Raw genomic sequence first — 14,072 nt, 5'->3', positions numbered from 1 at the left:
AAAAGGAAGTCTAGCAGATTGTATTAGTAAGATGACAATTCAGAAATTAATACTTTCATCATTGTAGAGCAAAGAACAACTTTGGCATTGGATCAGACTACTCGCTGCTTAAATAAATAAAAATAAAATACAAGCAGAATTAAGTAATCTCTGGGTTGTGGCTTCTCTGCTCCCCAAACCACAAGAACACCTGGGTCTCTGTCCTCAGTAGACACATCCCCTCAGGCCCTACTGGGAGGCTTCTTCTTTCTTCCTCTTTTTCCTCCACCCTTCCCTCTTCCTTTTCTTCTTCTTTTAAAAATTATTTGAAAGGGAAGAGAGATAGACAGAAAGGGCTCCCACTCACTGGTTCATTCTCTAAAATCCCTCAACAACTGGAGCTGTACCTGGCCAAAGTCAGGAGCTATGAACTCAATCTAGATCTTCCACCTGGTTGGTGGCAGGTACTTGACTACTTCAGCCATTATCTCTTGCCTTTCATGGTGTGTATTAGCAGACAGCTGGAATCAGAAGCAGAGCTAGGACACAAACCCAGGCACTGTGATATGATATGTGGACAATGCAAGAGGCATCTTAACCATGAAGCTTAATACCCACCCCCCAAAAAGCTGCTTGACTACCACCAAAGAAGAGGAAGTGGCACAGGCATTGTGGGTGAAGCTCCCTGAGAGCTCAGATATTGATTTTCAATACCTCCAGGAAGAGAAGACTCAGAAACTTATGGATATGATGAAATACAAGGAGAAATAATGTTGTCAGCACTATTAACTATGTTAAATGTTAGCTTAAAAACAATCTCCAAGGATCGGAATACACTGGTGTAACAAGAAAGGAGTATGTTAAAATCATTTCATTTGGATTTCATCGCAAAAGAAAGTTTCGTTCCAGATAAAAGTGAATTATAAAATCTGAAAGCAAAGAATAAAAAGATAGTTTCAATAGAGTGGCAACTAAATTTATAGATCAAGAAAAATATTACATGTAGGATTTATGAAAAAAGACAACTGAAACAAAGATATTATTTCAGAAATGAATAATAAAAATTATCACAAACAATCTGATGAAAAACAGGTAAGAATCTAATAGATTGGAGAAAATTATTGTCTTGAAAACACAATCTTTACTGGTTGGTACTATCTTTATGATTAGATTGCTTCAGGAAATGGCAATGAAATGGCCATATCACTACTGCTCCAAATGCACTGCTTTTCAATCGGCATGAAGATTCAGAAAGACTAAGCGGGCACATTATTGTTTACTATAATCTGTTCTGACGGAAATTTACCAAAGATATTCCTTCAGAGTTTAAATAACTAAAAAAAGATGCTGTGGAATGGAGAGAGATATTTGACTTTCTGATACCATGAAGTTGTAAATCAATATCTAATTAGGAAGAGGTAGAAAAATACTCACTTTATTGTTTTCGTGAACACAAAGCTTCTTTGTGTTTGCTTGAACAGCTACACTTTACAGTCTGTCTCAATGAAATCAAAGTGAACTTTTCAATTCACCACTGAAAATGAGGTAACTGTTCACATAAGCTGTATGTGCACTACTATATTTTGCTTCATGATGATTATTTCATTTTACGTTTTATGTAATATTTTTAAATGACTGCAATTTGTAAAAGAAAAAAATCACAGACATGCACTTTTTTGACCAGCAAAATTTTACTAAACAATCTCAGAAAGTTTCAGTAGAATCTGTCTTTCAATATCACAATCTTTAAATGTCAGTGAAAATAATAATTTATGGATTAAAATGTATATTTTAACTTGACAGGAAAAATATTATAAACACAATTTCTGAATAGAGAAAATGAGGTACAAGTAGCAGAGCTTTCTCAGTGCTTTAATACTTCATTTGAAAAAGTAAACACAGTAACAGTCATCATTTTGATTCCAGTGAATAAAAACTGAAGACTAAATTATTAAATGATATTGAAATCTGAAACCAGAATGATTTTTGAACAGTATTGCCAAGTGAACAGATCAATTCTAAAAAGTTAATCTCAATGCAAAATTTGATCAAATTTTAATGGTTCTCTCTGCTACCATGGTACCTGTGTCTTTTTGTTGGGTTGCAATTTGCCCTAACAACCAAGAATAGGATTACATACAAACAGAAGTAATGAAGGCTTGATGAAATTGAATACTGGGGAGTAAACCTTTTTAAAGTCTGGCGTATAATTCCTGTTGCAACACAAGTTGTATTACATAACATACAATGGCCTAAAAACTTTTCAGCAACAAAATTATATTAAAAAATCATTCCTGTATGTTACATTAACTGTAAATATCACAACTTAAGCCTTTAATTAACTTAGAAAAGTATAACTTTTCCCTGAACTTGAAATAGTGATTATATTTTAATCACAGCTTTCCTGAACTTTCATATTAGACAACGACTATATTTTGTCACTTCTTTATTCCAGAGTAAAAAGGGCAATGACCATGTTTTAAAGAAGCCTGGAGAACCTGAATCTAATTAGTAATAAAATGCACTTTTTAATAACTGTTGGACCTTTATCTTATTTCTAGTTGTAAAACATCAGGATGTAGGTGAAACAGTTGAGAGAGCACAAACTGCCAAATTCACCAAAACGCTTTTTGTTCCATAGGATTTTGATCCCTTCTATAAATGTCATACAGACTGAACTATGAAGAATTCAGTCCTAATAAATGCGAACCTACAGATTTCAAAGTTTTGTTTTTAAATATTCAAGTGTAATGCTACTATAAAAGATTAAACATCTGTTTCAACTATATCAAATGTGTCAGTTTCCATTTGTTCCTAACCTGTCCTTAGTACACAGGTACTAAAGGCAAACAGCCCAACTGATCAAGGGGAGAGATGATGTTATGAGCTGAAAGACCATGGATACCACAATATCTATCCAAATGCTCTAAGACCCACCTTTGCATCCCTGAAGTAAGAATGGCCACTTTTCTCCAACTGAGTTGCTGTAAACTAAAGCAGCAGCATCTGTGGACAGTTACTTCAAATCTATAACATTCCACTACTACAGACACTCATTCAAAAGTTTAAAAAAAATACAGATCAAATCCATGTACCCGTGATCCTTTGTAAATCCTAAAATGCGGAAATATTCTTAGTTTTAACCAAGAATAATATTGGAATGAACTAAAGACATCTTTTAAAGTAATTTTAAGCGTATTCTTATTTGTTATTATATTTCTATATAGATTTAATATTGCTTATGGACATAATTTAATCGATAATATATCATAATATCAACTACTACAGTGATCCAGAATCAGATTCTGGCTACAGGGGAAGCTTAATTATTAAGCAACACCTCCCTAAAAAGCTTCTGTATTTCTGATTGGTAAGAAAACAAAGAACATATCTCATTGAAATAACACTGAAGTTTGAGCTTGGGCCCCCTTCTTTGTGTTCAACATAATTAACTCTTCAGGACAAAATGATGAAACATTTAGTCACATTAATAAGTTACAGTCATCTTCAAGAAAACTCTGTAGGCAACTCTGGTGGTACAGTTGTGTATCTTGGATCCAACCTGGGAGTGAAATCCTGAAAGTGTTTAGATGCACTAGTACCAAAAACATCAAGGACTTTCCGGTTCATGACAGCAAATCTGTAAAACAGGATACAGCAAAGAATTATTTGATGGAGTGTACAAAATGAAAGTATTTACTTAATTTTACTTAGTTTCATAGAACAGTAAAATAGAAAATGTTGACAAAACAAAAGATTTAAACCCACTGGCAAACACAAACGTCACATGTATAATTTTTTAAAAAAAAGTGAAAGTGGGACTTGATCCTAGGCATTCTGATATGGGATGCAGGCATTTATACAACAATGGCCACTACTACCTCCTATTGTATTTAAAGAGACTTGGAGCCCCAGAGATCACAACTGTTCCTTCAACCTCTTCTAGAAATCTAGCTTCCAATACACTATGTCAAATAAACAATTAGGTGAATTTTTCTTCTGATGAATGAAACTACAGGAAACTAAATAAATAATGAATAAACTAACATTTACCAATGAGGCAAATGTACTGAAAGTAATTTTAATGTAATGTAATGCAATGTCAAAATTGACATCTTAATGTCTTACAATCAAAAGAAAGTGTAACCAAATATGTAAATATTTAATGATTAAAAAGCAAAGAGCATATAAGTTTTCACATTTTTAATAAACACAAGAGGAAAATCCTATCCTCAGGTTTCCTATTACTTAACTGAAGGAACATAAAATTTTTAAAAAAACACATGTTTAGTTAATAAGCAGGCAAGACCTTCTGAATCCTTGTGCCTATTCACAAGCAGTTCCTTCTAAAGAAGACAGCAGAAGGAAATTAATTTTGATTCATCAGCCAGCATCCTTATTCCCAGAGCCAATAAATGTCTTTTAGTTCTTTTCCAAAGCAAGATCTTCTCTAAAATTATCAATGGGTAAAACTCACTAAAGTGCACAAAACTAAATGGCAAAAAAATTATAACACAATAATATAAAGAATATATAATGTCATCACTAAGAGTAAGATTTCTTAGGCTGGACTGCTGGCCTTGCATCTCCAGCTCCTTCACTGATGTATTAGCTGTGTGACTCTGATAAGCTAGCTAACCTCTCTGTGAAACCCAGTTTCTTTATATGTAAAACAAGGATAATAGTAGCACATATCTCATAGAGCTATTTTAAGTACTAACATAAATATATATGCATTGTGTACATACTTAAAACCATATGTGTAAGCACTAAATAAGCATTTATTATTTTTATTAGTAATAACAGTAATATAGCAGCTATGATTTACTGAGTATATACTAAGTGCTAAGAACTACTATAAACATCTTAATTTTCCCACAACCATACTTTGTATGTATCATTGTTCCATTGCAGAAGAAAAGACACCTTGGTTTGTGAGAGTAAGTAACTTTGCCACAATAACACAGCAGAAGGTAGTAGAGATGGAGTCAAACGTAGGTCTGTCCATGCTCTTTGTATCAGGGCAAACTACCTTCTAAAGAATTAGATTAAGATCAGGAAGGGGAATAAAAAAGATGAGAAAGGCAGAAGAAGGTACACTTACAATAACAGATAACAGAAGATAATTAGTTTTCCAAAATGGAAAAAAAAATCTTTATTATATAGAAATGAACTTTAATGAATCTAACTTTCTAATCAAAAAGATGAGATCAAAGATTCAAAATATCTTAAGTATTTATGTAGTAACTAATGAGCAGTTATCAGATCAATATGGTATTAATCTGGAACACTTAAACTAAAGTATTATAGAGAAAAGAATGTTTGCCTAAGGAATGCTTCATGGTATTAAGTTGGTCATACTTAATTTATATATAAAACTCCTTTAGCACTGAAAGAACATTCCTTCAAGGAGACAAAAAATTCATAATCTTTTTATGAGAACTGTTTTTTCACTATGAGTATTTAAAACATTTTAATCACTTACTTGCCCTTGGTGAGCCTTAAAAGGAATTTCCAGTAAGATGGTCGCAAGGTCTGAACTTCCATGACAGCCTAAGATTATTCAATTTGAGACTTCCTTTAGTAAATACAAAACTGTCAACAGTCTTAAGCAATACTTTTATCTTTACCTTCTTGTTCATTATATCTTGAAAATGTGATAGTAATAAAAAACCTGTATTTATGTTTAAGTTGATTTCAAGAATATTTGTAAATACGCCTTCAAGCAGAAATGCTGCATTTGAAATAATAATGGGATGGATATTCATTATCATCAAGAAGCATTTTCTGAGTACACATTGAAGAGCTGACAGTTCACTAGTTTAATGATTTAATCAACCTAGCAGCATTCCTGCAAGAAAGGGAAGATATAAACTCCCAAAAATTTTGCAACAGCTCTAAAAACATGAATATCATAATGATGATTGCAGAATTTAAAGAGATTAAACAATGCTTCTATTAAACTAGTTTTCCTTCTATCCTCATTTCCTCAGTGTTATTGGAGAAATGCAATTACTCACATTTATCCTATTATCATTTTTTTTAATCGATGAAAGATAACTATTGGGGCATTCTACTCGAGATACTGAAGTACTAATATAAATTGCACTATATTTAAAACTAAAAATTGGTCTGCCCATAAAACAGCACCTGGTCCATTAAGTTAACATGTCAATGATTTGAAACACACAAGCTGGTTCATTGGGGAAAAAAATAGCATAAAACATCATAAACAGAAACGTTCCCAGACTCTTTGTTTTCCCTTCACTGGCCTAAAGGATATTAGAAACAAAAGCACTCTATTTCTCATTTCAAAAAGCTATACTTACTGCCTGGAAGCAAATTGCCGTAGAGATGGAATAGATGATAGTATCTGCATGAGGAAAATAGGGAACCTTGCCTGCTTCAATGCCTTTGAAATACATCGTCTGTAAAAACAAGTATAATACAAGTGTTAACCAAGAAAGGGGAAAACATTTTAAAAGGCAATAACAACACAGTTGGGCAATATACTTCTACCTATGACTATTTTTTCTACTTTCTTAACTTCTAGTACTTTCCTCAGAGTTCAAGTCCATGACTAGGTTAAATGTCAGTGATTTCCTTTCCTGAGCTCCAAACCCCAGCAGCAAATGGTAATACTTTCTATGAAATTTAATAGCATCTTATTTCTACTACTTTTATGCCATTTATTCTTCATGATTTTTATAAAATCCTAAGGGCCTCACTTCCCTGTTGGATCTGTTCATCCCTTTCCTCATTCATTCACTTGTAAACATTTAATCCATTAAGTCCCAAGTTTTCAATTCTGCAAATATTTCACTGACAATATATTTATTTTAAAGCAAATATAAGTGGTATATTTATTGCTCTATTTAGGTTTTTATAGGTGTCCTATATATAGGACAGTGGGACATATGAATTCAATCCGGATGTCCATCAACTGATGACTGGATAAAGAAAATGTGGTATATATACATTATGGAATACTGCTCTGACATAAAAAGAATGAAATCCTGTTTTTTTTGCAAAAAACAACTAGAAACCATTATGCTTAGTGAAATAAGTCAGTCTGAAAAAGATAAATGCTTTCTCTGATATGTGGTAGTTAATAAAAAATGCAAGTTTAAACAACTAAGAATAATTGTGTGTTAATTAAAGAGTTCAACCAATAGCATTAAGTAGAACAAAAAGATACTAACAGAGATAAAGTATTAATTTGTTCCTGAACAGTCAGGACAAGGGCTGATCAAGTCATTGTTTCTCATAGTGTCCATTTCACTTCAACAGGTTTCCTTTTAGGTGCTCGGTTAGTTGTCACCAATCAGGGAGAACATATGATATTTGTCCCTTTGGGACTGGCTTATTTCACTCAGCATGATGTGTTCCAGATTCCTCCATTTTGTTGCAAATGACCGGATTTCATTGTTTTTGACTGCTGTATAGTATTCTATAGAGTACATGTACCATAATTTCTTTATCCAGTCTACTGTTGATGGGTATTTAGGTTGATTCCATGTCTTATCTATTGTGAATTGAGCTGCAATAAACACTGAGGTGCAGACAGCTCTTTTATTTGCCAATTTAATTTCCTTTGGGTAAATTCCAAGGAGTGGGAGGCTGGGTTGTATGGAAGGGTTATATTCAGGTTTCTGAGGAATCTCCAGACTGACTTCCATAGTGGCTTTACCAGTTTGCATTCCTACCCACAATGAGTTAAGTGTCCCTTTTTCCTCACATCCTTGCCAGTATCTGTTGTTAAATATAAGAGTAGGAATAAGAGAGGGAGGAGATGTACAGTTTGGCACATGTTCAATCAGACTTAACCCTAACGGTAGAGTTAGAAACATGCCAGGGGATTCCAATTCAATCCCATTAAGGTGGCATGTACCAATGCCATCTCACTAGTCAAAGTGACCAGTTTCAGTTTACAATTGATCATAATAATAGGATTCAGAGTCAAAGGGATCACATAAACAGGACTAGTGTCTGCTAATACTAACTGCTAGAATTAAAAAGGAGAGAGTGATCCAACATGGGAAGCGGGATACATGGCAGACTCATAAAATGGTAGATGTCCTAAACAGCACTCTGGCACTTAAGGCACTTGGCACTTAAGGCATTTGGATCTTGCTAAAAAGCCCATGAGTATTTCAGGCATGGAAAGCCAAGACACTCTGGAAAAAAAGAAAAAAAGAAAAAAAGAAAGAAAAGAAAGAAAAGAAAGAAAAGAAAGAAAAGAAAGAAAGAAAAGAAAGAAAGAAAAGAAAGAAAGAAAGAGAAAGAAAGAAAGAGAAAGAAAGAAAGAAAGAAAGAAAGAAAGAAAGAAAGAAAGAAAGAAAGAAAGAAAGAAAGAAAGAAAGACAGACCTAAATGAAAGATCTCTGTGAGTGAGATCCCAATGGAAAGAACGGGTCATCAAAGAAGGAGGTACCTTTCTCTGAAGGGAGGAGAGAACTTCCACTTTGACTATGGCCTTGTCTAAGTATGATCAGAGTCGGTGAACTCAAAAGGCTTCCATAGCCTTGGCAACTCATGACAAGAGCCTAGGGAGATTACTGACTTCATAAACAAGAGTGTCAATTTGTTAAGTCAACAACAGGAGTCACTGTGCACTTACTCCCCATGTAGGATCTCTGTCCTTAATGTGTTGTACTATGTGAATTAATGGTATAACTATTACTCAAACAGTACTTTATACTATGTGTTTCTGTGTGGGTGCAAACTGTTGAAATCTTTACTTAGTATATACTAAATTTATCTTCTGTATGTAAAGATAACTGAAAATGAATTGATATGAATGGGATGGGAGAGGGAGTGGGAGATGGGATGGTTGCAGTTGGGAGGGAGGTTATGGGGGTTAAAGCCACTATATTCCAAAAGTTGTACTTTGGAAATTTATATTTATTAAATAAAAGTTAAAAAAATGAAAATTAAAAAAATACAGAATGCAAAAAAATGTATAGGAATGAAACAGATATCTTGTGACTTGATTGTTGCTTTTAGCTCTTGTTTATACTCATGTGGAACTGTGGTCTTTCGGCTTTTTACTTGGTGAATATTATGGTTAGTGGTACATTAAGGCTGCAATTATATAGTGGATTGAAATTATGTTTTTGCAAAAATTAAAGAAAAAGAATGATAGGAAGCAGGGGGATTGAGGGATGGAGAGGAGGGAGGAAGAAAGTATGGTTATCTTAGAACTGCTCTTATTAAATACATGAAATCTGTTCTCTTTGTGTTAATAAAAATTTTAAAGATATATAGTATCAACAACTAAATAAGAGAGAAAAAGCAAGTGTAACAAGCAGACATGAAATACATGATAGATACAAAGCTTCTTCAAAATATTCATGGAAAATGGAATTAAAAGATAAATTTTGGTATTAAAAATGTTTTTGAGGGGTCAGCACTCTGGCATGGCAGGTTAAGCCATTGTCTGCATTGTCGGCATCCCATATGAGTATCAAGTTCTGGTTGCTCCATTTCTGATCCAGTTCCCTGCTAATGTGCCCTGGAAAGCAGCTAAAGTTGGCCCAAGTACTTGGGCCCCTGTACCACATGGTGGACCGGGACCCAGCTCCTAGCTCCTGGCTTCAAGGCAGCCAAGAAAGAATGCTATATGAGTAAGGTAAAAAGAGGCTCAAGAAGGTCTGAGTGATCCATGATATGAAGAACAAAAACACAGTGACAGTCATTTGACACAGTGGTTAAGTAGCCACTTAGTACTTCTGCATCATCTGTCAAGAGTGCCTGGTTCAAGTCTCGGCTATGCTATTTCTGAGCCAACTTCCTGATGATGTGCACCCTGGGAGGCAGCACAGGACGGATGACTCAAGGACTTGCATCCCAGCCACCCAAGTAGGAGACCCAGACTGAATTTCAGGTTCCTGGCTTCTTCCTGATCTAGTCCTGGCTGTTAACAGACATTTAGAGGATACGCCAGAAGATAAAAGATCTCTTTCCATCTGTCTCCCTCCCTTTCAAATAAGATGAAAATACATAAATTTTTAAAATAACATACAAGCTAAAATAAGTTATTTTTGCATGACCTGCAACACTAACCCTAGACCATAGTGCAAAACTATTTGTGGAATAAATTTTACATTTTAGTTATATTCCAAGTGATGTGCCATGAAAAGTTGTCAAGATCCATATAAACTACCATAATCAAAGAGCAAAGCAACAAAAGAAATTATGAAGTGAATAGATTACATATAACTCAATCAAAAAGTCTATGTTGAAAAATAAATTTTTAAAAAGTAATACACATTAGGGACAGAATTCAGAAGAACTATAAGACATGTATGATGTTCTAAACTATTTAGGAAACAAGAAAAAGCTAATACAGTGCCTGCTTATTAGTTTGAAAATAATATACCACTATATTAAAAGGTATAGATATATTGTATTGTATTCATGCTGAAGAAAATGTAATTCAGGGGGCCAGCATTGTGCCATAGTGGGTTAAGCTACCACCTGCATTGCTGGCCTACCATATGGGCACTGGTTTGAGTTGCTGCTGCTCCATATCCAATCCAGCTCCCTGCTAATGTGCCTGAGAAAGCACCGGAAGATGGCCCAAGTCCTTGGGCCCTTGCAACCCAAGTAGGAGATCCCGAGGAGGCTCCTGGCTCCTGGCTTCAGTCTGGCCCACCTGTAGCCACTAGTAGTTTGGGAAGCAAGGCAGCAGATGGAAGATTGATCTCTGTCTCTTCTCTCTCTGTCTCTCAATAAAATATTTTTTTTTTGACAGGCAGAGTGGACAGTGAGAGAGACAGAGAGAAAGGTCTTCCTTTGCCGTTGGTTCACCCTCCAATGGCTGCCGCGGCCGGTGCACTGTGGCCGGCACACCGCACTGATCAGAAGGCAGGAGCCAGGTGCTTCTCCTGGTCTTCCATGGGGTGCAGGGCCCAAGCACTTGGGCCATCCTCCACTGCACTCCCGGGCCACAGCAGAGAGCTGGCCTGGAAGAGGGGCAACCGCGACAGAATCCAGTGCCCCGACCGGGACTAGACCCCAGTGTGCCGGCACCGCTAGGCGGAGGATTAGCCTATTGAGCTGCGGCGCCGGCCCAAATATTTTTTTTTTTTTTAATTTGCAATTCAGAGTTACACACAGAGAGAAAGAGAGGCAGAGAGAGAGAGGTCTTCTATCTGCTGGTTCACATCCCAATTGGCCCCAACGGCCGGAGCTGAAATGATCCGAAGCCAGGAGCCAGGAGCTTCCTCTGGGTCTCCTATGCAGGTGAAGAGGCCCAAGGACCTGGGCCATCTTCTACAGCTGTCCCAGGCCATAGCAGAGAGCTGGATCCAAAGTAGAACAGTCGGGACTCAAATCGTTGCCCATATGGGAAGATGGCACTGAAGGCAGCGGCTTTACCCACTATACCACAGCGCTGGCCCCAAAATAAATCTTTAAAACAAAGAAAGTATAATTTGGATGTGGTAGAGTAGCTCCATAGAAATGTAAAATGAAACAGTTATCTAGTAATATATGTAATAATTGTTCCTGATTATTTCCCATAATAAAACCTATCTACTGAACCATATTTTAATTTCATGAAGGGCAGGAACCATTTTCTATACTTCTCTATGCTTACCAACTCCCAGCACAATAATGTGAACAGAATAGATACCTAATAAATGTATGCCTTTGACTTACACGTTTTATACTGTTCAGAGAGCTGATTTTTATAACATGCTTACTATACAGCATTTATAGCATTTTTAATATAAAATTAATTAAAGAAAATGATTGTTACACCATTTTAATTAATTTCACAAAAGAACATAGTAAGATTAAATTTCTAACTTTCTTTATTTAAAAAAGCCCTCATTAGCACACTTTATGGGCCAGTTCCTTTTGCCAAGATCAGATATGCATAGCCTGATGGCAGAAGAAACAGAGAGGTATCACCGCTTGGCTTATAAAATTCAAATTATGTATGGGAGGAAGCAGATAGAAAACATCTTCTATAAATTAGATCTCATTATTGGTTTTCTCCTGTGACAAGTAATCCATTTTACTAAATAGATGGCATTTTCTTTCTCTCTTTTTTTTTTTTTTTCTTCTCCATTATCAAGCTAAATAAAAAGAGCTTTATATCTGGGGCCAGCACTGTGACACAGCAGGTTAAAGCCCTGGCCTACAGCACCAGCATCCCATATGAGTGCTGGTTCAAGTCCTGGCTGCTTTTCTTCTGATCTAGTTCCCTGCTAATGTCCTTGGGGAAAGCAGTGAAAGACAGCCCAAGTTCTTGGGTCCCTGCACCCACATGGAAGACCCAGAAGAAGCTCCTGGCTCCTGGCTTTGGATTGGCTCAGCTCCAGCCGCTGCAGCCATTTGGGGAGTGAACCAGCGGATGGAAGATCTCTCTCTCTCTCTCTCTCTGTAACTCCGTCTTTCAAAAAAAAAAAAAAAAAAAAAGAGAGTTCCTTTAAAAAAAAAGCTTTTTATACTTTGGAACTGTTTATGCATTAAATTGTGTGCTTACCTCTACCAATTTGGAAGCTAAATACATGGAAATTGTTGTGCTCTTATAAAACATCATTGAAACACCTGCCAAAAATCCTGAAACAAAATGAAAAAACTGATCAGATTGCAAATTACTTCTTTGGTACTCAATCATTAAAATCACTTGAATAGTTAAGAAATGATTTGTAGCATTCTTTCTTATTATAACATAATCGATATACCTAATGATATTAAAACGTGGAGATGTTTTATCACATTTTTAAAATTAATTAAAAAAAAAAAAACTATGGGTGCCATTTCTGATTTTAAGCAGAAATACTCATCTATCACTTAAGAGCTCAATTTATTTTTAGTGCCATTATCACTATTCTCTTTCCTTTATTCTATAAATAGACAATCAAGAGGTTAGGGACTGGAACATTTAGAGTAGGATTATAATTAATAAATATCTCAGAAATGATCTTTTAATTTAACAAATGCATATACTGTACTTAATAGGAAATATTCTTTAGTTTTATAAAATAACTTCCTTAAAATAAATATGAAAATATATGTCATTTTCCATGGCCAAAATAGAATTAATAAGTGTACTCTTACATCCACTAACCACTTAGAGAATATTTTTTATCTTTATGTTCTTTTGTGATACGCTCTCTAGGATTTCTGGCCAGTAGCAGGGCAGACACCCAAGTCATTATATTGCCAACTCAAAATACCAGATGGCAGGAGTGCCTGGATGTGACTTCACAAACATCATGTTTGGCTTGGTCTATTACAACAGAAAAGGAAGATACACAAAAACCTGATAAAATTTGGAAGCTATTTCAGATTCATTCCTACCACTGATTAATACAATAACTTTACTATTGCTTTACCAGCTATAATAGCATGTAGCTCATCATCCAGGTTTCTGATCCAGCGCAAGAAGCAACTAGTACCCTGTATTAAGAAGAAAATACAATGGCTTCAGTTATTTCATTTACAGGCAAAAAATGCATGAAACAAAAATTTCAATGAGTGATTTACTAAATGACTTTGGAAACAAATTAATGATTTTATATTTTACATGATTGGGAAAATTATGAAACGGTGTTTCACAAATTATTGCTCTAGATATACTCTAATAAGAAATTTTACATAATATTTTTATTATACTGATCTTTCAAAACACATATATAACTACCCCTTCTGCCTAGATTTAAAATTAAGGGGAAATGGAAACTACCATTATAACTACCATTATAACAAGGAGAAAAAGCTAGATAAACTACCATCTGTCAAACCAGAATTCTACATATAGAGAAAACAGTTTTCAATACTGAAGGTGAAATAAGGACTTTTTCAAGATGGGTAAGAGCTGAGAAATTTCATCACCAGCAGACCTGATACCAGAAATGTTAAAAGTGGTTCTTTAGGCAGAAAGAATACATCAGGCAAAAAATTATAACTGTAAAAAGAAACGAAGAACTCTGGAAATGGGAAAATAAAGGAAAATTTAGAAGACATGTTATTCTTGTATTTAACTGCTTTAAAAGTAAAGTAATTGTTTAAAAAGCAGGGATGAGCACACTATTGTCCACTGGCCAAATGTGGCTTTCTACCTATTTTCAAATGGC

At 35.2% G+C, this 14,072-nt stretch overlaps 1 protein-coding gene across 6 annotated transcripts in view; it reads right to left on the bottom strand.

Moving 5' to 3' along the window:
* Positions 1-1,651: 1,651 nt before the first annotated feature.
* Positions 1,652-14,072, bottom strand: part of TMEM135 (transmembrane protein 135) — a 290,564-nt gene continuing 278,143 nt past the window's right edge. For all 6 annotated transcript variants that reach the window (XM_002708646.6, XM_051821444.3, XM_008262983.5 and 3 more), the window contains 5 exons: positions 13,332-13,395; positions 12,476-12,552; positions 6,309-6,407; positions 5,465-5,532; positions 1,652-3,619 (listed from right to left, as the gene is read on the bottom strand). In XM_002708646.6, coding sequence (XP_002708692.1) covers positions 3,487-3,619; positions 5,465-5,532; positions 6,309-6,407; positions 12,476-12,552; positions 13,332-13,395 — 441 coding nt within the window. In that variant the 3' untranslated portion in view covers positions 1,652-3,486. The remainder of the gene's footprint in view (positions 3,620-5,464; positions 5,533-6,308; positions 6,408-12,475; positions 12,553-13,331; positions 13,396-14,072) is intronic.

Source organism: Oryctolagus cuniculus, chromosome 1, assembly GCF_051225735.1.
Source record: "Oryctolagus cuniculus isolate XC-2025 breed Fujian yellow rabbit chromosome 1, ASM5122573v1, whole genome shotgun sequence".
Lineage (NCBI taxonomy): Eukaryota > Metazoa > Chordata > Mammalia > Lagomorpha > Leporidae > Oryctolagus > Oryctolagus cuniculus.
This window is presented reverse-complemented; position numbering and strand designations above follow the sequence as displayed.